This window comes from Esox lucius, chromosome 2, assembly GCF_011004845.1.
Source record: "Esox lucius isolate fEsoLuc1 chromosome 2, fEsoLuc1.pri, whole genome shotgun sequence".
Taxonomy (NCBI): domain Eukaryota; kingdom Metazoa; phylum Chordata; class Actinopteri; order Esociformes; family Esocidae; genus Esox; species Esox lucius.
The window spans coordinates 27,707,474-27,732,127 of NC_047570.1; the positions used below are offsets into that span (position 1 = coordinate 27,707,474).

Sequence of the window (24,654 nt, forward strand, 5' to 3'; positions counted from 1 at the left end):
CACTGTGGCCATGCAGTATACTGGGTTAGTGTGTGTGTGTGTGTCTGGCACGGTGATGAGGCTAAGCGCAGAGCAGGAAAGGACTTGGACCAGATGTTTGTCTCTACAGCAGCAAACCATTATGGAAACTGTCCCACGCAACCACACACAACCACACACACAAACATTACGTTTCACTATTCTTGTGGGGACCCTGAATGTTTCTCCAGTTGTTCAAGGTCCCCACCTTATCCCTAACCCTTACATTAAAACACTTAACTAAAAATAACCTTCATTTTAACTCTGACCCCAATTGTAATGTTTACGGTAAACCTAACCAGTAAGGTCAGATTTTTTTTGTTTTGCAATCCTTGTGGAAATCACACACTCAAACAAACACAGAAATAACTCTGTCCTGCCTTAACTGAGAGAGAATTAAAACTATTGAAATCATCAATTCTGTCCTGCCATTACCAAAAGACAGTCAAACTATTGCAATCATGCATTCTATCCTTAACTGACCAAGAAAAATAATTTCTGTACTGCCGCAATCAAAAAAATTAAACCACTCACAAATATCAATTCTGTCCTGCCATGACCAAGAGAGAATGAGACGACTGCAAACATCAATTCAATCCTACCGTGACCAAGAGAGAACCAATTCACAGCAATCATCAGTTATGTCCTGCTGTGACAAAGAGAATCAAACCACTGCATTACACATTCTGTCCTGCCAAGCCCAAGCCAGAATGAAACCACATCTGGGTTCCAACTTAGTATAAGATCCTCTACATTATAGGCTACATTAAAGCATGTGATACTGGATGTATTCTGTTTCAGCGTGCAATAACACTACATTTTTGTCCTGCCAACAATTCCATATTGACAACAACAGCATGACGACAACAACGGGGCAAGCAGAAACCGCTTGGCTAGCGGCACCAAAGTAAATAAATCTTCATCCAAGTATTTACTGTTTTGTGTCCTACATGTGAGACTGTAGATGTGGTATACAGCTCACGCAGTGCCAGAGGAAAACAGGAAACATTTTGGAAGAAGTGCAAGTGCTATTTGATGTTAGCTAGTGGCTTTTGATGATTGCACATTGATGTATGGAGGATGCTCTTTTGCTGTGGGAGAAGGATAAATATAGACACTAGTTACAGTTGGACTTAACATTTCAGTCATGAAACTCTAATTACTCAAAAGCTAGAGGACGAAGGGGTTTGCTGAATCACCATAGTTTAACATGAATAGTTTGTGGATACAGGATCTATCGGAGTTCAGTGAAGCTTTATCACATGCTCGCTAACTGGATTAGCAAGTCTTGTTTAATCAGCGGTCTTCCTAGAATCATAAAAAAAGTCAAGGATATCACTCAAGTCAGATTTCTGTGCAGTAATATTTTTATTTTATCTATACATGCCGTGTTAAAAAAAGAAAAATCAACAAAAATGTCCTGAAACAAAAAGACAATAATTATGTACACATTCACAGTTACAACTTTACAACATATCTACAAACACTCTGAACAAACATCTGGATGTCTACCGTCCAATCAGAACAGTATTAGAAAGGTTAAGTCAATGAGTCTGGCTCATCTGCACACAGAAAGCATAGATAGACAGGACGGTAAAAGGCTTTAGACGGACACTGCAGCACAAAGACCCAAGTCAATATGGCAATGTACAAGGCAGCTGAGCTCAGTCTGTCTGTCTGGAGGGATGGAACAGAGGGCTGTGTGTGTGTGTCTGGCTCTTGAAGCCCAAACACTGCTTAGCAGAGGACGACTGATAGCCAAGTCTTAATTAATACAATCATCTCTTGTAAACAAAATGTGTCTTTGAGTGCCAGACAGGCAGATAGATACCCAAAGACCAATGTTCCCAAATCATCTCATTCTCAATGTGAGACTGTACCCAAATCTTTTTTTAGCTTTTTTTTATTTTTTTTTCCTGTTCACCCCCTGTTCAAAACATATTCCTCTGTTGCTGTTACAGAAAATAGAATTATGAATATCACATGACCACTGTTCACTCTAAGGGCACAGGATTATTAAAACATTAGCATCAAATTGATCTTCAATAATTAACTAGAGTGTTGACTTTAGTACCTTGTTTCATTTATCATATTTTATTAGCTGTTTATAGTGCTTTGTTCAGCTGAGTGTTTCAAATAGAATATTCAGTTTACATCCCACTGTCATTATAGTACATTCACTGAGTGCAACCTCAGCTTGGCCTATCAACAACCTTCTCCTTCACAAGGTCAAATACTGACACTGTAATCCCAAAATGCTTTGTTTCAGTCTGCATTCTGGAATGGAATGTTGGGTACTAAACCTGGCCTTAGTTCTAGAATCTAAATTACTGTAGTTTGGTTGTTTTCTTGTTTTTTTTGGAACACAAATAACTCGCTGATTAAAAATAATCAGAGTTGCTTAAGCTATATTGTAACCACAATGACATGTTCAGGACCAAATAAATTGTTTTTCCCAATATTACTGTATATCGATCATATGTTGAATAAGGCACACGATGCACAGAATGGGGTTAACTGGCCTAAAAATAGGTATACTCATATTTATAATATGTACAGTAACTTGTCATTACCAGCATGACTCGGTAGGACACATTGGTAGATGTTGGTGTGACTACACTGGTCACAACTCTCACTGGGAAACTGCACAAATAGTACTGCCTATGGAACCAAAATGGCCCCCCAGAGACTTCTCTCTAGACACTGATCTAAGATCAGTTATAAGTTTTCCCTCCTAATGGTTAAGGTTAGGTTTGGGGAGGGCAAGCTGATCCTAGACCAGTGTGTTACCTCTTACAGGGGCACAAAGACTTACAGTAAAGACAGATTTGCAGTTGGCAGATGAGCCGGAGAGATACTATAGGTGCGTGTCAGGTGTGCGCAGACATGGGCGTGGCTTGGAAACAGGGATGCTTACAGAACGTCGTTTCAGCCTGACAGAACTAAACTCATTGGCATTGCATGAAATGTTTACATCGTCAAACAATTCCTTAAGAAAGAAAAAGCCAAAACAAAACCAAAATCCAAACAAGTTGTCTAAACACCATTGCTACATGAAAGGTGACTGGAGAAGTGGTCTCTGCAGTTGTCAGCAAACTAAAGCCATTCTGCATCTGTATAGTGTGAGACTGTAGCACATGTGTGCTGTGTTATTAAGAGATAAAAGACTGCACCGACATGGTGACGCACCAAATTACACGGTCTGTACGCAGTCCCACACACACACACATTCACTCGCACGCACGCACACACACACACACACACACACACCAACGAAGACTCGTCAGGAGAAAACGGCAGCTGAAGGATACAAATACATATGAGGCCAAAATACACATAACACAAACCAATAGCAGCACATGTGTCTAGTAAATATCGCAGTGAGTTACAGTGTCCCTGTCTGGGTACATAGGCAGCCAGGCCTTTCACCTCCCCAAACAGAGTGTGTGTTTGTGTGTGTCCGCTGTACATTGGTGTTCCAATCACAATGACATACTCTGGCTGTCCTCTCGCTTGCCTTCCTTCCCAGCAGCTGAAAGAAACACGTCTAAATGTAACCTATTTAGTCTGTCTTCTCTCTCCCATCTGCCACACAGATGAGATGCAGACCGTTACAACCCTTAAGTTCAGTCCAGTTCACATTAATGGGGAAGACTTGTGTCTCCCGAATGGCGCCCTACGCCTTACATTATGCACTACTTTTGACAGCGGCCCTATGCGTCTCCGTCAAACGCAGTGCACTACAAAGGCCACATGGGGCCATTCGGGACACGATGAGACAGTGCACAGTGGCAGTGAGACGTCAGACCCATTCTTCAAGTATTCTCTGCGTTCCACCGTGCACAATCACGGCCACGGGGGCCCCAGTTACACAAGGGGGGTGGGGGGGGGCACGCCAGTCCCTTGCAGGACCCCTACACAAACTGGAGAGCCACAGTCCAGATCCCAAACCTGCCTTGTCTAGGAGACAGGGCATTGTGAGATGGAGATAGAGAGCAAGATGGAGCCACAATATTTAACACAGCTCCATGTCACGTCTTTGGTCACTGGTGTGATATTCCACTTGCCGACTGAATGTATGAATGTGCCCTGTCATTTCATAGGGAAGACCCTCGACACACACACACACACACACACACACACACACACATCCCAGGGCTGACTCCCTCTCTACGCCTGGTCCTTGAATACACTCGGAGACGCCCTGTCCCAGCTAACACACTTTGCGGTTCACTCCGCAGCGTCTCCGGTGTCCTAGTAGCTGTATTTGTTGACCACACGCATCTGAGGAGTTTGTGGAGTGAAGCCGTTGGGCTTAGGGGGGACGTCTGGCTTTAGGGACGGGGTCCGTTTGAGCCCCTGGCGGGGGAGCGAGCCATGCCCACTGTAGCTGCTCTGCCGGGACAGGGAGGGGGGGTGTGGGGAGTGGAGCCCTCCCTGGGAGTCCAGTCTGGAGGGAGGGGTGGGGGGCATATACCCCCCTCTGTTCATACTGTGTTGGCGGGACAAGGACACCCCCATACTGACCCCATTGGGAGAGGTGGCGCTGAGGGAGTGTCTGTGGGAGGAGCTCCTCTGATGTGAGCCGTATCTCCTCTCCAGGGTGCCCCCCATACTGCCTCCCATACCCAGGCTGCCTGTGGGGGAGGTGGGGGTTGAGGGCAGGGGGACATCCACCCTCTTGGTGGGACTGTGCCTAGGCAGGGAGGAGGAGGAAGGGGAGTAGAGGGAGGCCTCCCGGCTGGGGACCTTGGGAGGGACCTCGGTGATGTCCCCTAGAGGCTCCAGCATCAGGTGCTGTCTGCTGGGTCGGGACCCTGAGCCGGCCCCCTCCTGGAGGATAGGCTTGGGGCTAGCGCTAGCCGTGTTGGCATTAGCGTCACTCAGGTGCTTTAGTAAGTCGTTCAGAGTGTTCCTGGCGTCCAGCGATCTCTTCTGCTCCTTCCTGCTTCCTTTAGTTCGAGGGGGCGTGGCCTGCAGATGTTCCGTGTTCTGAGGCTTCTTGTCCAGGGTGCGAGGCGGTGTGACGTCATCGGCTGAGTTTCCGTGGTAACCGCTGCGGTACTCGTGCGTGGCGTTGGGCAGGACCACAGCGCTGGGGATGTGGGAGTGACCCAGCGCAGGGTGGGGGTGGGGGTGAGTGTGGGGAGGTGGGGAGGAGGGGAGGAACTGGGGACTCTTGGCAGAGGCGGCGTTGGAGTTCTTCTTGGACCCGTTGATCTTGCCATGGTGATTGGCTCTCTCCCACTGGTTCCTGATTGGTTGCAGGCCTTTCTGCTGCAGCACAGGGGTGGACTCTGGGGTGGGCAGGGCAGCCAGCTCTGGGGGCTGACAGCCGTCCCGGAGGATCATGGTCTTGGTGTCTCCATTGGGGGTAAGGTCATTGCCGCTACTCAGCAGGTTGGTGTATAGCTTGGGACACTCCAAACCTGGCTGGTACTCCTGGAGACAGGACAGAAGGTGGGACAGCTTTGTTAAGGTGCTCCCTCCAACCAACACACACAATCTATAACCACACGGCATAACACAAAGGCTGTGTCACTTGCACTCTGCATTGTGGTCTTCAGATTACCTTGACGGGGCTGTCGAAGAGCCCGTTGAGTTTGGCGAAGGATCCAGTAGAGTCACTGCAGGAGGGGGCAGACTCCGCGTCTTTGTGGGCGTGACTGGGCTTGTGGCGGAGGAAGGAGTCTCTATAGCAAAACACCACCAGTCCTGCCACTAGTGCCCCGAGGAGGAAGGCCACAAACACGCAGCTGATCAGGATATTCATGTGGACCATCTGATTGGCTTCTCCTGCCTGAATCTCCCACACACCTGGAGACACAAAGCCATTGGTTGTCGGACAGCCAGGCACAGCCAATTGCAGCGGAGCTCCCTGCAGGCAATCTCTACTGAAGGCGTGTCTGCTTCAGTACATTCAGTCATGCATGGGTTCTCTGCTTTTCCCCTCAAAGGTATTCTGTCAGCTATACTATCAAAATCACTCTCATCATTCTGAACACATGGCGAAATTTGAGAAATTGTTAGGAACCCCCAACCAGTCCGTTGAGGAAGTCAATCTAGAAGAAGCAGTGTTTTGTTAGATTGAATATTAGTGTCTGATGTGTTGTTTTTCCCTACCAAGTGGCAAATGCTTGTCAGATAAAAAGGTGCGTTAGTGCATTCATAATTAGGATTGAGCCCGACAGAAAGACCAGTGACACTCCAGAGTGCTCAAAGGAAAGAGGACTGTAGTTTGTCCTCTACTTGATGAGGCTGTTAGACAGCAGGTTTGTTAGTAACCACAGACACGGAACAGTTAGTCATCCTGAGCAGGACTGCAAGAGTTAAACCTTTCCACCCAGCATTAAACCCACAGACTTAACAGCCCAGGTCATAGGGCCTACTGGCAGAGAGAGAATTAAGGGCCAAAGAAAAGAGAGAAAGTTAAAAGATAAGATGTGGAAGGGGTAAAGGCATTTGAAAAATAGGAAAATAAATGTTCACCATGTAGAAAATCATTACAATCATGATAATAAAATAATAAATCAAAATGCATGAATACATAAGGTTGATGTAAATATAAAAATAAGAAAAAGAAAAATGACAGCCATCTCAGCTGATGGAAATCCAAGATCGCTGCCCCCTGTGTGTCTGTGCGTGGGTGTGTATCTAATGTGTATGTGAGTACATATGTGTGTGTGTGTGTGTGTGTGTCAGCAGCTATGGGGCAGTCCACATAGGCTTCCATACAGCATGGTAGCAGCAGTTGTCTCTCTCTGCAAGGCCTTACCCTCCTGGCCCCCTGGGAGTGACTCTAATGAATGGGACGTGGCTGGATCATCCCAGTACAGCTCTGGAGAACCAGCCCCAGGCCCCGGCCCAGGCTCTGCCCCGGGACCAAGCCCAGGACCGGGGCTTGGGGTGAGGGTGGGTACTGGGGGTACTGGGGGGTGTATGCGCCCACTGGGCTGGTCTGTGACTGACGTAGATGACAACTCCATGTCTGTGGTGACAAACAAAGTGTTAACACATGGTGCTATGCCACAAGGCTGGCAGGCTGTTAGCTAACATCCTGGTTAGTAGGCATGGACTGGTATGAATACGCATACGGGTTAGTTTACACAACAGAGTTGGTTTACGCTTTATGATAATGCTGTTGGATTTGACTTATTTCTTTGTGTATTTTCTTATGCGGGGTTTATAATTACCAGTAATAGAAATACAGTAGTAAAATTCATTTTGTAAAGACAGTATACGGTTTGAAAGGGGAAAAGGATGAGAGCTGTCAAGAAAGGTCTTTGATACACAGAAGTAAAATAGCAGTTAAGACGTCAGAGCGGGGAGAGGCCTAGTGAACATGCAGGAAGTACAGAGGAAGTGATGCATGAGAAAGAGAAGGTGTCAGTGCACTGGTGAGATGGAGATCTCAGACATGACCCAATTATGTTTTTTTTGCTGTGACAGTGGTGAAAATGATGAAGACAATGTGATGAAGAAGATTAGGTTTGTTAAGAAGATGAAGAGCGAGCAGCGTTGAAGGAAGGAAAGGACAGAGGACTTTGAAGATGCTGAACTAAAGGAAAGAAACCAGACGAGTAAAAGATCAAACTAACCAGAGGTCGGGTCGCCAAATGATTTGTAATCTGGCGCTGATGTAGTGGCCAAAAATGCTAAAAACAATTAAAAGAACAAGAAATCAGTATAAAGAAACCCTAAAGTCCCCAAAATAAAAAAGACCTGATAACTAAGACTAGTGTTTCTTTATTAAATAGTAAAAGGTTGAAGGACAGCTTAGCTGAGTAGGACTTTTGCTCCCAGTCCTGTCTGTCTGTATAGCAGAGGAGAGACAGGTATGTATGGCTTCTATCCTAGTCCTGTCTGTCTGTATAGCGGAGGAGAGACAGGTATGTATGGCCTCTATCCCAGTCCTGTCTGTCTGTAGAGCGGAGGAGAGACAGGTATGTTTGGCCTCTATCCCAGTCCTGTCTGTCTGTATAGCGGAGGAGAGACAGGTATGTTTGGCCTCTATCCCAGTCCTGTCTGTCTGTATAGCGGAGGAGAGACAGGTATGTTTGGCCTCTATCCCAGTCCTGTCTGTCTGAATAGCGGAGGAGAGACAGGTATGTTTGGCCTCTATCCCAGTCCTGTCTGTATAGTGGAGAGACAGGTATCCCAGTCAGTTCTATGGCTTCACTGGATGCCGAAGCTGCACTATCTTCCTTCTACTTCAGGGACTGGCACTGCTAGAGTTCGTCCGTGTTTCAGCTTCCAGGTAAGTAGAAGGCGGTCTTGATGTGTGTGGTTTTTAGATGTGTGTTAATATTGAACATATAGCAATGTAGGGAGTGTTATTCACTGGTGTGTGGTATGGTGTGGTTACTGGTGTTACTGACCGTGTCTTGCTAGTTGGTTGTGCACTTAGGATGTGTGTGAGAGAGTGAAAGAGAGAGAGAGAGAGATTGAGGGAGGGAGAAAGAAAGACAAGGGGAGAGAGGTGTGAAGGAGGTTGGCTCACCATGACAGTCACCCAGATGAACTGTGTTCCCAAACTCTACGTCCTGCTCATGCCCTGACCTGAGATAGGGAGAGAGATGGAGACAGGGATGGATAGAGATATGGAGACAGGAGACAGAAGAGAGGGAGAGGAGACAGAAGAGGGATGGAGACAGGAGACAGGACATAGGGAGAGGAGACAGAAGAGAGATGGAGAGAGACAGAAAGAGGAGACAGGGAGACGGATTGGGAGAGATGCAAGAGAAAGAGAGATACAAAGGGTTAGAGCAGTAAAATCCTCCCTTTGTCCTGGAATTGTAGTATTTAATACTTAAATTGCTCTTCAGTATTTTAGTATGTAGTTCCTCTGTATTGTAGTATATACCTCTGTAGTATTACTGTAAATACTTCTGTAGTATGATAGTATATACTTATGTAGTGTCATAGTATATAGTTCTTTAGCATCGTACTATGTACTTTATTATTGTAGTTTATTATTGTAGTTTGGGATGTAGTATGTAGTACTTCAGTTTTGTAGTTTAGTACATAATACTCACAGAACCCCAGGCAGGATCCTCTCACAGGCTCCGTGAGGCATCCAGCCACAGTAGGGGTCCCTGGACGCTATACATGACCTAGAAGGGCCAGACGACACCGGGTTAACCATGTCACACCACAGTCAGAGGCAGCAGCAGCTGAGCACTGCCATGGTCCCATTAACCCATGAGCAACAGGTGACTGGGGGTGTTCTGTTCAGAGTTCATGACATGTAGAGAACATCACAGCAGTTTTGGGACCAGACACTGTTTGTGTGTGTGTGTTTCTGTCAGGGCAGTGACTCACTTATGGCAGGTAGTGTGTCGTTCACAGCGGCTGAGGGGCATGCGGACCACACAACTGGAGAAGGCCACGTACACACTGTGTGTGTCTCTGTCTACGTGGAGCGATAGGATACGCCTGTCATCGTCACTGTTAGACAGACACCTGGGAGGGAGGGAGGGAGGGAGGGGGAGAGTGAGGGAGGGGAGAGGGTGAGAGAGAGAGAGAGAAAGAGAGAGAGAGGGAGGGGAGAGGGGGAGAGAGAAGAGGGAGGGAGGGAGGGGAGAGAGAGAGAGGGGGGGGGGGGGGTATGGGAAAGGGAGTGGGAGAGGGGGAGAAAGAGAGGGAGGGAGGGAGTGGGAGAGGGAGAGAGAGAGTGAGAGAGGGGGGAGGGAGAGAGAGAGGGAGGGTGGGAGGAGGGAAATGAGCGTTTGGGAGAGTAAGGGTGGTTGATAGAGGGAGAGAGAAAGCAGAAATGACACAGGTTTCAGGATCAGGTGTTTATCAGATTGGCCTGTCTACTGTTTCTGCTTCCAGATGTAATCAGAGTGACACCATTTAACGCTCACACCCCGATTCAGGGAGTAACTGAGAAAAGAGGGTGAGGGGGGAGAGAGACGTGTAGTGTTTCGTACTTGGCTTTGTTGAACAGGTTGATCTCTTCCAATAGGATGCTGTCGTTGAGGGACAGAGGGGAAGTCTTGGCTAGAACCTTCAGCACCACGCCCGCCTCAGAACCAATGAACAGCACTGTGTAGTTACCATGGGGACCAGCAGCGTTATCCACTGCCAGGGCTGTCAGCCTGTACCTAGAGAGACGGTGACCATCAAGATGTTCGTTCACAGTTTTCAGGGTCCCGCAACAAAAGTGCATTTCTTCTGTTGCGTTTAAAAGTGCAACCACTTTTCGTTACAGAAGAATGGTGCGTTTCCTCACCGGACACGTGTCTTGGTGAACCACGGCTCGTCTCCAACGTTAGGCACGGCTGCCTCCATGAGGGGGTGGGACTTGATGAAGAGTAGGGTCTCGTCAGGGAACTCTATAGACGTCTTAAAAGACTCCGCCTGCCCATGGCCCGCACAGCAGCCCGGCCTAGAATGGTAACGCAGAGTTCAAAGGTCAACATAGGTGACACGACCCCACCTCCTATCCTACCGTGGGGACTAACAGATTCTATTCAGTTGAACCAAGGAGGAGTGACCGGTCGTGAAAGACGACAGGTGCAGGTGCCTGAAAGGACAACAAAGGGATGGGCTGTTCTCAACAGAAATGAATATGTATATCTCTTATAACACGGGACTATGTCAAATGCACAAATATGGCCAGTAATTCATTTACTAGGATAATGAGCAGCCCTCTGTACTTTGTGTGGGTCAGGAGAGAGCGCAGTGACATGTCTTATGTGAATGCGTATGATTGCATGCAGGTTAAATATGCAATGTGTTCTAATCTAGATCAGCTAATAATCAGCAGCTGGCGTGTGTATGAGCGATGGGTCAAAGAGCACGTCTCTTGTTCAACCGTTTTATATGAATGAGACCAACATGGATTTGGAGATTGAACCTAGGTATCCTGATAAGCACAGGTACACACCTGGGTTTAGGTTAGACTGATGTGCAGGTACACACCTGGGTTTAGGTTAGACTGATGTGCAGGTACACACCTGGGTTTAGGTTAGACTGATGTACAGGTACACACCTGGGTTTAGGTTAGACTGATGTACAGGTACACACCTGGGTTTAGGTTAGACTGATGTGCAGGTACACACCTGGGTTTAGGTTAGACTGATGTACAGGTACACACCTGGGTTTAGGTTAGACTGATGTACAGGTACACACCTGGGTTTAGGTTAGACTGATGTACAGGTACACACCTGGGTTTAGGTTAGACTGATGTACACACCTGGGATTGGGCAGTTTCTCCTCTGGAAATGCTGTCCAGACGGAGTCAGGTGTTTTCTGTTCTTTAAAACGGCCCCTGAACACCTTCTCGATGTCATCCATGGAGAAGGCACACACTGCAGACCCCGGGATACTGACGAGGGAGGAACACACTGTTAGCCACCTATTATTAACCAGACTAACCTATGGAGGCAACCTACACCTGAATGACAATCTGTGGCGCCAATATGAAGTGGGCGTGGTCCCCAGTCCCCTATTCTCTACACGTATACCGCACTACAGGTCCAGACCCCTAGAATCCCGACTCCAAAGTAGGGCGCCAAACGGATCAGGGTGCCACCTGGAAATCAATGTGGCCCTGCGTACCTGTTCATCTGTGTGGTGAAGACTCCCACTACAGAAGGAACCCCGTCGATGCTGATGATGTCGGTGATGGACTGCAAAACGTCAAAGTAAAAGAAGGACTCTCCTGGAACGGAACAGTTGAGTCTGGCCTTGACAAAAGACGTCCAGTGCTTATCCAACACACGCTGGGACCCGCCGACGTCGTTCTTGCAGATACGAGCCACCCTGGAGTAGACTGCCTGGGCAGGGGAGGAGAAAAAAAGCGAATCCCTAAAATGGATGTCACTAAAACACTTCAGGCCTCTAAATAATAAATTCCCTTCATCCCGTGGCCTTCCAGCGTGACACACACACACACACACACACACTTATTTAGGACCCTCTTTTAGAGGGGAAATGTGTTTTAACACCCCCTGTCACCCCCCTCTTAACCCCAAAACCCAGTCCACACAAACACCTCTTGACCCAGCCGGGCTGTGTGTATTTGCTGGCTATGAGAATTAAAGTGCTCTAAAGGTGTTGCTTGGACCGAGCTACGAGGAAACATCTAGGGACGGACTACGTGACAGGAAGGGGCTATATAACAGGGAGAGGCTATAGTACAGGGTGGGGCCTTAGAACAGGGCGGGGCTATAGGACAGTGCGGGGCTATAGGACAGGGCGGGGCTACGTGTTGGGAGTGTTTTAAATGAAGCGTGTGAAGCAGTCAGCTGAAACTACATTAATAATTGAGTAGTGCAAAGCTCCATCTGCTTAGATGTCATCTCAGGCCCATCAACATTAGCACACACACACACACACAAACAGCCTCTCTAACATTAGTAGCACTAAAATATTTATCAGCGTGCGGTTTTAGCCTGGCCGCCCATTCTCTGAATGATGCAAAATGGGTAAATCTGAGGCCAGCAGTGGTTAAGCTAATAACTGCATCCATTTACACTAATGGTGTGTGTGTGTGTGTGTGTGTGTGTGGGTGGGTGTGGGGGGGGGCATCAGTTATAGTGTTTACTGTTCAACAGACATTCATATGTATGATACACAGTGTTGTGTGTCTTACCTTGCCCAGGTTGTTGTGTTCTGCAGCGATCTCTCTGTAGAAGAAGTAGACATAGTTCCCATAATCCACAGCGTGCAGGAAGTGGGGCTCTGAAACGGACAGGATTTTTATATTCTCCATCTAAATCCAGCTCTGTCTTCCTCTCTCTCTCCTGTCTCTTTCAGTCTCTCCCAATCTTTCCCTAACTGTCCTTCTCACTCTCACTCTGCATCTCTCTGTCTCTCTCTCCTGAATATTTCAGTGTTTCTGACCTAGATAGTCTGACAGAACATAGCTACAGGACATCTTCACAGGACAGGGTCCGCTGACACCAAACGCACACAAACGGACACAGGCGCATGTGCACCCACACACACAAATGGCCACGTTCTGTTTACCTTTCAGCCATTTGGAGTCGTATTTGATGGTTCTGAGGGCAGAACCATCGCCCATACTACGGTAGATCACTGCGTCACTCGCCAGGAAGTCAGCAACCGTGGCTGAGTACAGTTTCCCGTCTGAAACACACAGACAGACAGGTCAGACAGACAGACAGGTCAGACACAACCGCTCTGTCATAGAGGACCTGTCAAGCTAAGACCCTGATTCAAACTGTGTGGTCATACCAGCAAACAGAGCAACGTTGGTCTGCTTGGCATCAAAAGGGCATCGTGCCAGTCCACTGATCTCCTCCCCGTCAAACTCCAGGTTATCCAGCTACACACACACACACACACACATCATTAACAAAGACACAGACGGTATAATAAACAATTGTTGCTTATCGAGGCAGAACAGCCGGTAGAGAAATTATTTCTCATACATACACAGACACATCCTGCTGTCTTACCCTGTAGTAGCGGCACATGGGGTTAAAGCCATTAGTTCCACAGATGAACACCAGGTCATCGTTTCTAGGAACCAGGACCTTGATGAAGTTATGGCACTCCTCCTGGAGCAGCGGAAGAGGGGGATGAAGAGAGAGAAAAGAGAGATATAAGCACAAGTCCTCAGACCTTTAGCTATAATTGAAGCTATAGCTAGTTGCTATAATGAAATAAAGACTGAGACTACAGATCTAGACTAGAGAGGCAGAATACTGTTACTATAACATAGTAGAGTATGTCTTACTCTAACTATAGACACATAGTATAGTTAGTGTTACTCTGTAAATATAGACAAATAATATAGTTAGTGTTACTCTGTAACTATAGACACATAGTATAGTTAGTGCTACTCTGTAAATATAGACAAATAATATAGTAAGTGTTACTCTGTAACTATAGACACATAGTATAGTTAGTGCTACTCTGTAAATATAGACAAATAATATAGTAAGTGTTACTCTGTAACTATAGACACATAGTATAGTTAGTGTTACTCTGTAAATATAGACAAATAATATAGTTAGTGTTACTCTGTAACTATAGACACATAGTATAGTTAGTGCTACTCTGTAAATATAGACAAATAATATAGTAAGTGTTACTCTGTAACTATAGACACATAGTATAGTTAATGTTACTCTGTAAATATAGACACATTGTATAGTTAGTGTTACTCTGTAAATATAGACACAGTATAATTTGTGTTACTCTATAGACACAGTATAGTTAGCGTTACTCCGTAATTATAACACAGTACGATATTTCTTACTCTGTGTTTCCCTTTCATGGCACAGTTCTTTCTGTCTGCTTCCCCTGATCGCCATGTTAACTTCTGTAAATATGAACACACACACATTTAGAAACACATACAGTAAAACACAAACACACACTTCAGTACTCCCAGTATCAGGCACTGCCTGTTGTGTGATTTACGAAGCTGTGGTTCCCTGAAAGGTCACGCGTGGACCTCTGTGACTAACAGGTAAGACGGTTAGACAGGCAGACTTACCCTGTAGGGAATGATCTCGTTTCTGTAGGACTCTCTGAGACTCACTAGGTACACCTGGTCTCTGCCGGCAATGAACAGCGTGTCTTGTATTTTAGTCATCAGCTGGAAGTCTAGCCTGTGCTGTGACTCGTTCCCAGAAGGACGACCCCGGAAAACCGGGTACTGCCGCGAGTCTGAAACACACGCGCGCACACAAAGGTTAATCAGAGACCGCGCACACAGACACAGCATTTCTCTGTCTCTCCGAGGACCACGCACTATTCATCACTGTATTGATTAAGTGTAAATATGTCGAGTGTTACAGCTTTATTGAAATCTCCCAGTAATGTAATGCAGTCTGCTGACACAGCACCCTGGGTGTGTATGAGCCGGTGTGAGTTACACTTGGCCAGGTCAGCAGTCTTTGTATTCCCTGTGTACATCAGAGTGGAGGAGAATCTAGTTAATGGCTGAGCTGACGATGGACAGGATGGACTTTCTGGCTGTGAATGCTGTGTCTGAACCGTCAGCACATTACATCATGACGAGGGCCTTACAGGCCAGCGTAAACTGCCTTGATTCATTGCTACCATACAGGACAGTGACAGGCGCATGAGTCCTGGACAACAAAATGGACCGAGGCAGTGGTCTTAGTCTCTGGCAGAACAGATAATTGTCCAGAAGTGTATTTATGTCCGCGTGAAAACTGTATGATGTGTGGGTCTGTGCGCTTGTTTGCATCATGCCTGCGTGCAGTGCGTGTGTGTGTGTGCGTGTGCGTGTGCGTGTGTGTGTGTGTGTGTGTGTGCACTCACAGTATTCATCGACAGTGTCCAGGGGTGTGCTGTCCTCTGGGAAGCTGACGGACAGTGTGTGTTTGACTATGGCTAGCAATATGCAGAGCAGAACGCCTGCTTTCCAAGCCATGGCTGCCGCTGCTGGTCTCAGACCACTCCTTCCAGCCCGCTTCTCACACAACAAGGTGTTACCTGGAAAACACAGACGCAAGATCAGTAATGAGATACAGACAGACAGGTGTGGTCCTGAATGTCCAGCAATGACGGACGTGTTCCATTTGCGGTGCTTGCGACGCCAGGGCTTTTGGGGATTTATTCCAACAGAGGAAAAGGTAGACACAAAGTGCTATTAATCACTTTCGAATTGTCTGCTGAATTTACTCAAATGTATTACTTGTTGAAACCTCTCGGGCAGATCTGAGGTCTGCATGCTCTAGGTTTGGTTACCTCGTTCTGTTCAACTTCAGTTTGTTCTCTTTCTTTCCCAACACGAGGAGCCTCTCAGATGACCCGATCAGCTCAGTGTTTGTGTGCCTGTTAGACACGGCTTGGGTGTTTGTCCACATTAATGAACGCTGTCCAGTCAAATATTTATAAGACAAACAAATAATTAATGTGGACGAGTCTGAACGGTTAAAAAAACCTATTTACCGCTAGACAACACACGTGGGGGGATTAGCCCACGGCGTGCTGACACGCACAAACACGCCAGTAAAGTAAACCACAGCGTCATTGCTGAGCACACCGTCTTGTCGAAAATGCCCCCCCCCCCCCCCCCCAACGCAGACAAAATAATATTATTGACACATTTTCAATTAGCCCCGGGCCCACCTGCTCCAGAGCACTGTGGAGTTGGCTGGCAGCATCCTGTCTGGCCAGGCCCATTAGTATCTGATTGATCCAGCCAGGATGTATGGCCCACTGGGCTTCCATACACGTTAGCCGTGTGGACTATTATGCTGCATACAACGGCCTTTACAAACTACAGCAGTTTACCGTGGTATCTTATATTACACCAGACCACAATACAAGGAATATTAGATGTCATCGTAACAGCCACACAGGTGTCCAATGAGTATGATGATATCTGTCAGGGGCAATCGGGTGGAACCACACACCCGCAGGCAAGATCTGCTCGTCCCGTCCAATACAGTTAGCTGGCTAAATACACACAACCTTATATCTGGTATCTCACTGTTAGCACCCTGGGGAGGATTCTACCACTGTGGTGCTGAGGGAGAGAGAGAGAGAGAGAGAGAGTGTTTGTGTTTGTGTGAGTGTGTTGTTGTCAGCGCTGTCATGTGTTGAATCCCAAATCTTCAGTCTGAGCAATTCAGGCCTTCAAACGGCGAGCAGTGTGAGTGGGAGTGATGTATTGCTAGCCACTAGGGAGGATCTGAACTACACACCACACACACACCAAGGAGGAGCCGGGCCGGTGCCAGCCGGCTGCTCAGAACTGCGTTTCTCTCTAATTAGTGGTGTTATTTGGACAAATAAGAGTTCTGATGTTTCACCAATCAGAGCTGTGCAGCAGAAAGATCTCTCTGGTGATCTAAGTCCCATCAATGAGGCTGGCTACAGGAGATCCCATGGATTCTAATCAACAAACTAATGATTCACAGGCCACTGACCATCCTCTGATCTATAAAAAACGATTCACTGATCTATAAAGAACGGTTCACAGGTCAATAGAGAACGATTCAACAATATGCAACTATCAGCAACACCCCCCCCCCCAAACCAGGAGAGGAGGTGGAAGATGGGGAGAATGAACTAAGAGAGGAGACACAAGCATGTTGACTCACAAATCTCTCGTTTTCCAGATTGATCGTGAGACAACCACTCATAATGAAATACGTACCAGGCAAAAAAGGAATACAGTTAGTGTGGTTAAAGAATAAACCCGGGGAAACATGATATATACAGTAACATTGCATTGGTATTCTGAAGGCTGCCTCAAGATACAAGGCTTTTTAACAAATGTTAATCATTCAATCACCGCTAAATCATTAGCGTTTCCGTCATTCCTGGCCTGACCTCTCTTTTATTTCTGTTATTTTTGTTCTCTCCAACTTGTTTCTCTTCGTATCCTCTAGTACTGTTCATTTCACAACTGTTCCAGGGGTAAAAGTCTCCACTCCTGCTAAGTGAACACTTCTAATATGAACCAGAACAGAGAGGGAGAAGGGGAGACATGTAGGGGTCAGACTGCTAAGATTACTCTGAGGCCAACCCATGTTCCCTATTCACTATCATATTTATACCCCGCAGGGTGTGTGTGTGTGTGTGAAGGACTCAACAAGTCCAGAGATGCAGGAACAGAGCTAGTCACGCTACTCTGTCCTGTTCTGCCTTCCCCCTCCTTCTCGCTCTGCTTTCGCTGTCTGTTATTACAGGCTTTTTAGCGTCCTACAATCACTCTCCCACTGCTGATGTTGTTGGCTCAGACTCATGCTTTTTAAACACCGTGGGGAGGGTGTGTGTTTGTGTGTATGCGTGTGTGTGTGTGTGCGGCTGGGGGTTGTTTGGCCGGTTGTTTCTGCTTGGCAGTCTTTGCAATGAAGTTGCCTTGTTTTAGTGAGAGTGTTTCAGTCACAGAACCTAACTAACACCTATGTGAGTTTTGACTAGAACAAGGTTACCAAAGAACTTTGATTCAGAGAAGAAAGCAGCGTGGACGTGACTCTCTGTCTAAATGCTATCATGATTCAGACTGTTGGACATATGTCAAGTTATTTCCCTCGCTCTCTTTCAATCTAGTTTTCTCTAAGTTCCTCACTCTCTCTCTCTCTTGTTCTCTTTATCCAGTTTGCTTGAAGAAACCAGAGCCTTCTTCTTTATTCAAGCGCAATACAACTGGAAATGTGGAGGAATTGGCCCAATAAAGGGTGTTGAACAATACAAGTGTGTCATAATGTGTGTGTGTTTGTGTGTGTGTGTGTGTGTCTATGTGTGATCTGGGTGAATAGAACACTGAACAATAGATGTTGCTCCAGGGGGCAGCTCTGTTTGTCACCCAGCCTTGTGTTGACAGTATTACACACACCACCGAGAGTCAGATAACTGAAGAATGTTGTTTCAGACCCCAGGTTTTCCTCAGTAGAACCTTACCATGTGTACTTGCATGTACGCATGTACGCATGTGTGTGTGTGTGTTTGCCAACTTGCATGCACGTGTGACTCTGGTCATGCCAAATTTGACGTACTAAATAACTTAGTTGTCCACATCAGGGCTTTGGGAGAGAAATCAGTGTATGACAGAAGTCAGACGACCAGCAGACCTCCATTAAAAAGACTACAGAAATCATTAGTGCTTCCTGTCCTTCTCTCCAATAACAACGTGAGCCAGTCTTCTCCCAGTATTTATTTAGGATTACATCTGAACAGTCTGACTTGTTGCTTCAGGGAGAGTTGGCAGAGAAAGAAAGCTGTGCCACCTCCCTCCCTCCTCGTGCCCTCCTCTCCTCCTTCGTTCCTTCCCTATACCTTTGTGAGTGGAGGAGTGTAATAAGAGAAGGGCAGTTCTCCCTCCTTTTCACTCTCTTTCCCTAGCCCTTGATGAGAGGGGGATTGAAAGAGTAGAAGGGCCGTTCTCTGTGGTAGTTCTGTTCAGCTGTATTTCTACACCACAAAGGCCGGAGCTGCAGGTGTGACGGGGAACAATAAAGGCTTTGGGCAGGGCAGTACAATGGAGCCAGCGACCCTGACACGGTCCCAACTCTCTGGGGTCAGCATTAACACTAGTGGTTTATAACATGGACCTAACTCTCTGGGGGTCAGCATTAACACTAGTGGTTTATAACATGGACCTAACTCTCTGGGGGTCAGCATTAACACTAGTGGTTTATAACATGGAGCTAACTCTCTGGGGGTCAGCATTAACACTAGTGGTTTATAACATGGAGCTAACTCTCTGGGGGTCAGCATTAACACTAGTGGTTTATAACATGGAGCTAACTCTCTGGGGGTCAGCATTAACACTAGTGGTTTATAACATGGACCAAACTCTCTGGGGGTCAGCATTAACACTAGTGGTTTATAACATGGAGCTAACTCTCTGGGGGTCAGCATTAACACTAGTGGTTTATAACATGGACCTAACTCTCTGGGGGTCAGCATTAACACTAGTGGTTTATAACATGGAGCTAACTCTCTGGGGGTCAGCATTAACACTAGTGGTTTATAACATGGAGCTAACTCTCTGGGGGTCAGCATTAACACTAGTGGTTTATAACATGGAGCTAACTCTCTGGGGGTCAGCATTAGCACTAGTGGCTTATAACATGGACCTAACTCTCAGGGGGTCAGCATTAGCACTAGTGGTTTATAACATGGACCTAACTCTCTGGGGGTCAGTGTTTGTACTCGTGGCCCCTAACATGCTCCTAATTCTGTTTGGGTTAGTACCAAAAGCCTTCTGTGGTCCTAACTCTTTTGGGTTTGGTTTGGTACCAATGGGGTTAACAACACTGATTAAGAGGTTGAAGTTGATTGTCTAGTGAGATGGGAGATCGGACCTGTTATCATTACATGGCCAGATAAGTAGTTCCTATTGGCAACATATTAGTTCTGGAGTTGGTTTAAAACTGGCAACACCATGGTTTTGGTACTGGCAACATAAGAGCTTTGTATTTAGAATGATACCAGAATGTGTTTGTTTCCAGCATGTTCTAGGGTCCAGGGAATTTAAACCTGTATTTAGGAATGCAAATGTTTTAGTCCATTTCACTCATGATAATGTTTTGTTGGACAATTTGTATTGTATGGTTTTAGTATGTGTGATTAAAATGGACTGCTTTCTTGTATTTCTTTGGCCATGTCCCCCTTGAAACAGAGAACATGTGTGTTACTATTTTCACTGGTCACAAATGGTTATAGGTCATATACTGAATGTGTTAACTGTAAGTCTACTAGTTCCTTCTACATGCTAAATCACCATCTACATATTCATGAATCTATTCATATATTTATGCATGTGAGTCTGGAGACCATGTAGACATGATTATAATGTAGGTCTACTGGAAGACGTTAAGGTCTACCTTTTAAACAAGGGATTAAGAATTTAACTTTCCATATATGTCCACAAACGAAAAGCAAACTCTTGACTTACATTGTTATTTTATACGATGTAAACAGAATGGCATTAATAATGTGATAATTTTACCACTTGAATAACATTTAATTGAATTAAATGAGGCATGGTCCTCCTATATTCTACAGCGTGTGAATATTGACTTCTCCTCCGATTCGGTCAATCCACGGCTGTCATTTCATTAGCGAACGATATTGTTCCCTACTCATTTATACACCCACGTTAACCTCTACACTGACTGACCATAAAAAAAAAACTACCCTTAACCCATTCATCCCATCACTGGATTAGAACACAGATGTTCGGGTCTACAGATCCGCGGGACAATCTGGCTATTTATGGTTGCAGGAAGGCCAGCGCCGGACCAGGGTGCGTGGGGGGACAGAGAAGCTTTCTAGTGCCCATGGACCCACGCCACATCCCGGCTCCACAACACCTATTGTCCCTACTGAGAAGAACGCATTCAGAATTGATCCGTGCTAAATCCTTTACTCCACATGAAATGCGAAAGACAACAAAGACGGGAGGGAGAGAAGAGTGGAGTGACACAACAGTGATGGGGACTGGAGAAAATTGATTGTGCCACTAATGCATGGCTGCAGGGATGGGTTCGGCGGGCGGGTAGGCACTCGCTAAAGCTCCATGCCACCGCGGACGTAACATAGGCTGCCTAGTTGTTCACAAGCAAAACCGAATGTATTTAGTTTCTAACATGTTTAGATGTAGTTTATGTTCCTAAAATTTAATTGAAGTAGGCCAAACAATCAGATAACGCAATAGCATACCTGTCCATTGTAATGCACAAGCTATAACTGATAAGCCCAGTCTAAAAGACCGTTTCATATTCACAATGAATGTGCAATTTCGCGGTCAAGTCCGCTATGTGAGAATGTGAAAGTTCACATCTTATTCCCATTGTCTTTCTGCACGCAAATACCCCTCCGCGACCCCCCAAACAATGTGAAACCCTTTCTTCCCTCCCCTTTAAATCAACACTCAATGCTCACCCATCGAATCTCTATATTAATCTAATCTTACTTGTTACGCAGTAGTAAAACCCGAACAACGTTCTCTCCCAGTGTTCTCTGTTAATATGCACATTTATTTCTGATCATCAATGAACCACAGAGTTAACCAACTACCCTAATCATTACTTTATTCACCTAAAAATAAAGCTCAGGATATCTAGAAGCAGAAATCTATTCTGAATTCAGTACGTATTTCTATCTGAAAAAAAGACACTGCACAAGGAATATTATCTAGATAATAAACATGGGACAACATGACCGATTAAAAAACAACACGTAGCAACCACATTTTTCTCACTTTCTAAACTAATCAATATGGTTCAATATTAACACCAACAACCTACCTTATGGTTCCAAAATGACACATTCACGAAAGCGAACCGAAGATATCGTTACCATCCCAATGAAGACTATATTCCCTACAACGTTATTCCATTAAAATAATTCCATTTGGTAGAGTTATACTGTATAAACGCGTGCAATTCCTTATTCCCATGGCCATAAGGTGTCCACGCTTCTCTTTTCCAGTCGCGTACCGGGGACATTTATTCCGATATGTGAGTCGCGTTTTCCAGCGGACTCTCTCTGTCCTTGCGTCCTGCTGACTGCTTACTGATCTTCATTCTTCAAAGATCAACACCGATCAAATAGCGTTACAGCCCCCTCCTCTTACCTTACTTTCCCATCCCCCTTTACTATTAACTTTAAACCATAGGAAATTACACCAACAAGAACACTGCGCTTCCCGTTCACCACTAAGTTCGCACACAGAATAAATCAGACATATATACACATAGACAGATACTTTTCAATTACCTATACGAGAATATACAGCCCAAAAAAAATGTATCCCAAGTAAACAGTACGTCGGAAACTATTTCGGTACTGCATTCACCACTTGTGCAGGGCAGCCCTATGAGCGGCTGTCTGCAACAAACAATCTTTCCCCTTCAGTTTGCAAGGGCGCTTTCGCTGCTCGTTGCAGATTCGAAAAGTATCTCCTAAAAAGAATAAACTCACCTCATCGGGATAAATATTTTGTATCCTTTTTAGTTGCTATACAATCCAAAAATCACAAATGTAGTAGTCCAATTTGTCGCCGTTAGCTTGCTGTGGGCAGGCAGAAAAACAATCTAACGCACGGCAAATGGTGTAACTCGATCCGTACTGAGTCAATCCATCACACAGCACTCTGCCTGCCTACCAATAAGCTGCGCTCACGCTTCAGTCCCTCCCCCAACCACCCCCTTCCCCTCTCTCTCTCCCTTTCTGCGTCTCTCTCTATTTTTCTCTTTCCAGAGCTGTGGTTTTTGGCGATGCTTCCTACCGGACCGCTTTTCTTCCTGCCGAAGAGAAAAGAAAGAGGAGAGAGGCCCCCCACCTCCCCCCTGACCCTGCCTTGCCTCACCCTCTTTCTCCCCCTCTCTCCCCTCCATCATCCCCATCCCCCACAGCCAGTAAGTGAAGAGCGTTGGTAAATCTTTTCAGCAGAACTGTTTTTGAAGGAGAGAAGGGAGGACTTGCTCGCCTTTTTAAGTATTTTTCTTCACTAGACTATAGCCTAATGCTCTGACCTTTCTACACCAACCATAATGCAATAATATATATATTCATTTTTTTGTATGAAACTTTAGCCATGTGTTTTAGCGACTTAATTAATTGCCACATTAACTGCAGCTGAACTGCAAATCTTCCCATCATCACAGAGCAAATAATGTGCACGATGCGATGCTTCTGAAGGATGCTGATGCTTTTAAACACTTGTCTTCTATAAACCCTCAAAACCCAAATAACTCATTCTTAGATTTAACAACAATGAGCACAGTCGTTTCTGTTTGTAGCCGAATGTTACAGACACAGATACAACCGAACACACACATGCACACACACGCACTAACACTGCCCGGCGCTGAACAATTGGTTTGGCCTATGGTAATATATTCTTACAATTTGTTCCATTAACCCAGTTTGCCAGTGAGAATCATGTCAGATGGATAACAGCGGCCGGCTGAGGGCTAGTTAGGCAGAGACCAGGGAAGCGTGGGGAGATTTGGAGATGCGGGGACATCTCTGGAAGACCAACAGACACACACACATTTGGAACCTATCTGAGCTGAAGGAAATCCCCACAAGTCCCTTGTATTACTCAGCCTCCAGGACTATGTAACTCAATTCCTATACCATGCCTCATGATATCCTATAACATGCTTCATTCACCCGTCAAATGTTTTAACTTTACGCCTCAACATAGTGGCAGCACTGTGCTCATGCAGCAGATGATTCTGCATGCACGTTTGTAGAATCGCTGTGAGTGTTTTCTGTGAGTGTTTCTCTGTGTGTGTGTGTGTGTGTGTGTATGTGTGAGAACTAGATAGAGAGGATTGGAGGAGTGAAGACGTTCTATGGCCACATACCCAACAGTGGCAGTCCATTTGCACCCTGTAGAGAGGGTTAGCAGATGTGTGTGAACACCCCTCACACACACACACACATTCCCTAACACTCTCTGCCCCAAGTCCCAGCCCCCAACACACACCTACACATATACATGTATACACATACTCACTGACTCCAGCCCCCCATTAGTAGCTGTGAAACTGGCATTTGCCTATGAATGGTTCCACAGGAACAGCTAGTTCACACTGTTGATCTGCTTGACCTCACTCTCTCTGTCTTTCATTTCTTTCTTATGCTCCCCCCCTCTCCCCTTCTCTCCCACTCTCCGCCTTTCCGCCTATATCTCTCCCCAGTACCCCATCTATCCAGTTAAACCCGGTCTGTCTGTATGTTGCTCTGCCTGTTTCCGCTGTGCCACTGCCTCTCTCCCCCGTCGGTTGTCTCCCCTGGTACCCACTATATTGACCAGAGTGCTGGCCTGACATCTGTGTGGTAGCAGGATCAATGTGCCAGTTGCTGACGGGACAGAGAGATTGACGTACTGATGGTGCTAGATGGACAGGAGTATGTAGGCGGGGAATGGAGGGTGGGTGGGGGGAGGACGGACAGATGACAGAAGGAGAAAGTAATGCTTCTAAGCCTTTATGTGTCCCAGGGGAGGGAGGGGGTGGTCCTCGGTGGTGTGCAGGGGATGGGCCTGTGACTTTAGGGGTGTGGTCTCTGTGTTCTCGGGGGTGTGTGCGATGACCTTAAGGGGTATACAAGGCTGAGCCGGGGGCCAGAGGGCCGCCATTGCAACCAGATTTATAGACAGAAATGCCTATACAGATGGCCAGGGGCTGATGCTGGTTCCTGGGGGGGGGT

General features: G+C 46.2%; 1 protein-coding gene across 7 annotated transcripts; it reads right to left on the minus strand.

Annotated features, from left to right (window-relative positions):
* Positions 1-1,426: 1,426 nt before the first annotated feature.
* On the minus strand, positions 1,427-22,561 carry sema6dl (sema domain, transmembrane domain (TM), and cytoplasmic domain, (semaphorin) 6D, like). Of its 7 annotated transcripts, none has more exons than XM_010891304.4 (19): positions 22,414-22,561; positions 15,289-15,462; positions 14,495-14,667; positions 14,255-14,317; positions 13,449-13,550; positions 13,225-13,315; positions 12,997-13,116; positions 12,620-12,708; positions 11,584-11,801; positions 11,219-11,350; positions 10,253-10,408; positions 9,951-10,124; positions 9,340-9,480; positions 9,054-9,131; positions 8,519-8,577; positions 7,617-7,673; positions 6,794-7,006; positions 5,591-5,835; positions 1,427-5,460 (listed from the first exon to the last, which is right to left on the minus strand). In XM_010891304.4, exons 2-19 carry the CDS (start codon positions 15,398-15,400, stop codon positions 4,273-4,275), a joined length of 3,411 nt encoding a protein of 1,136 aa, XP_010889606.4. In that variant the 5' UTR covers positions 15,401-15,462; positions 22,414-22,561; the 3' UTR covers positions 1,427-4,272. The 7 variants fall into 7 exon arrangements, with proteins under 7 accessions (XP_010889606.4, XP_010889607.4, XP_010889609.4 ...); XM_010891305.5 differs by lacking the exon at positions 22,414-22,561 and adding an exon at positions 21,738-21,991; XM_010891307.4 differs by lacking the exon at positions 7,617-7,673.
* Positions 22,562-24,654: the final 2,093 nt, after the last annotated feature.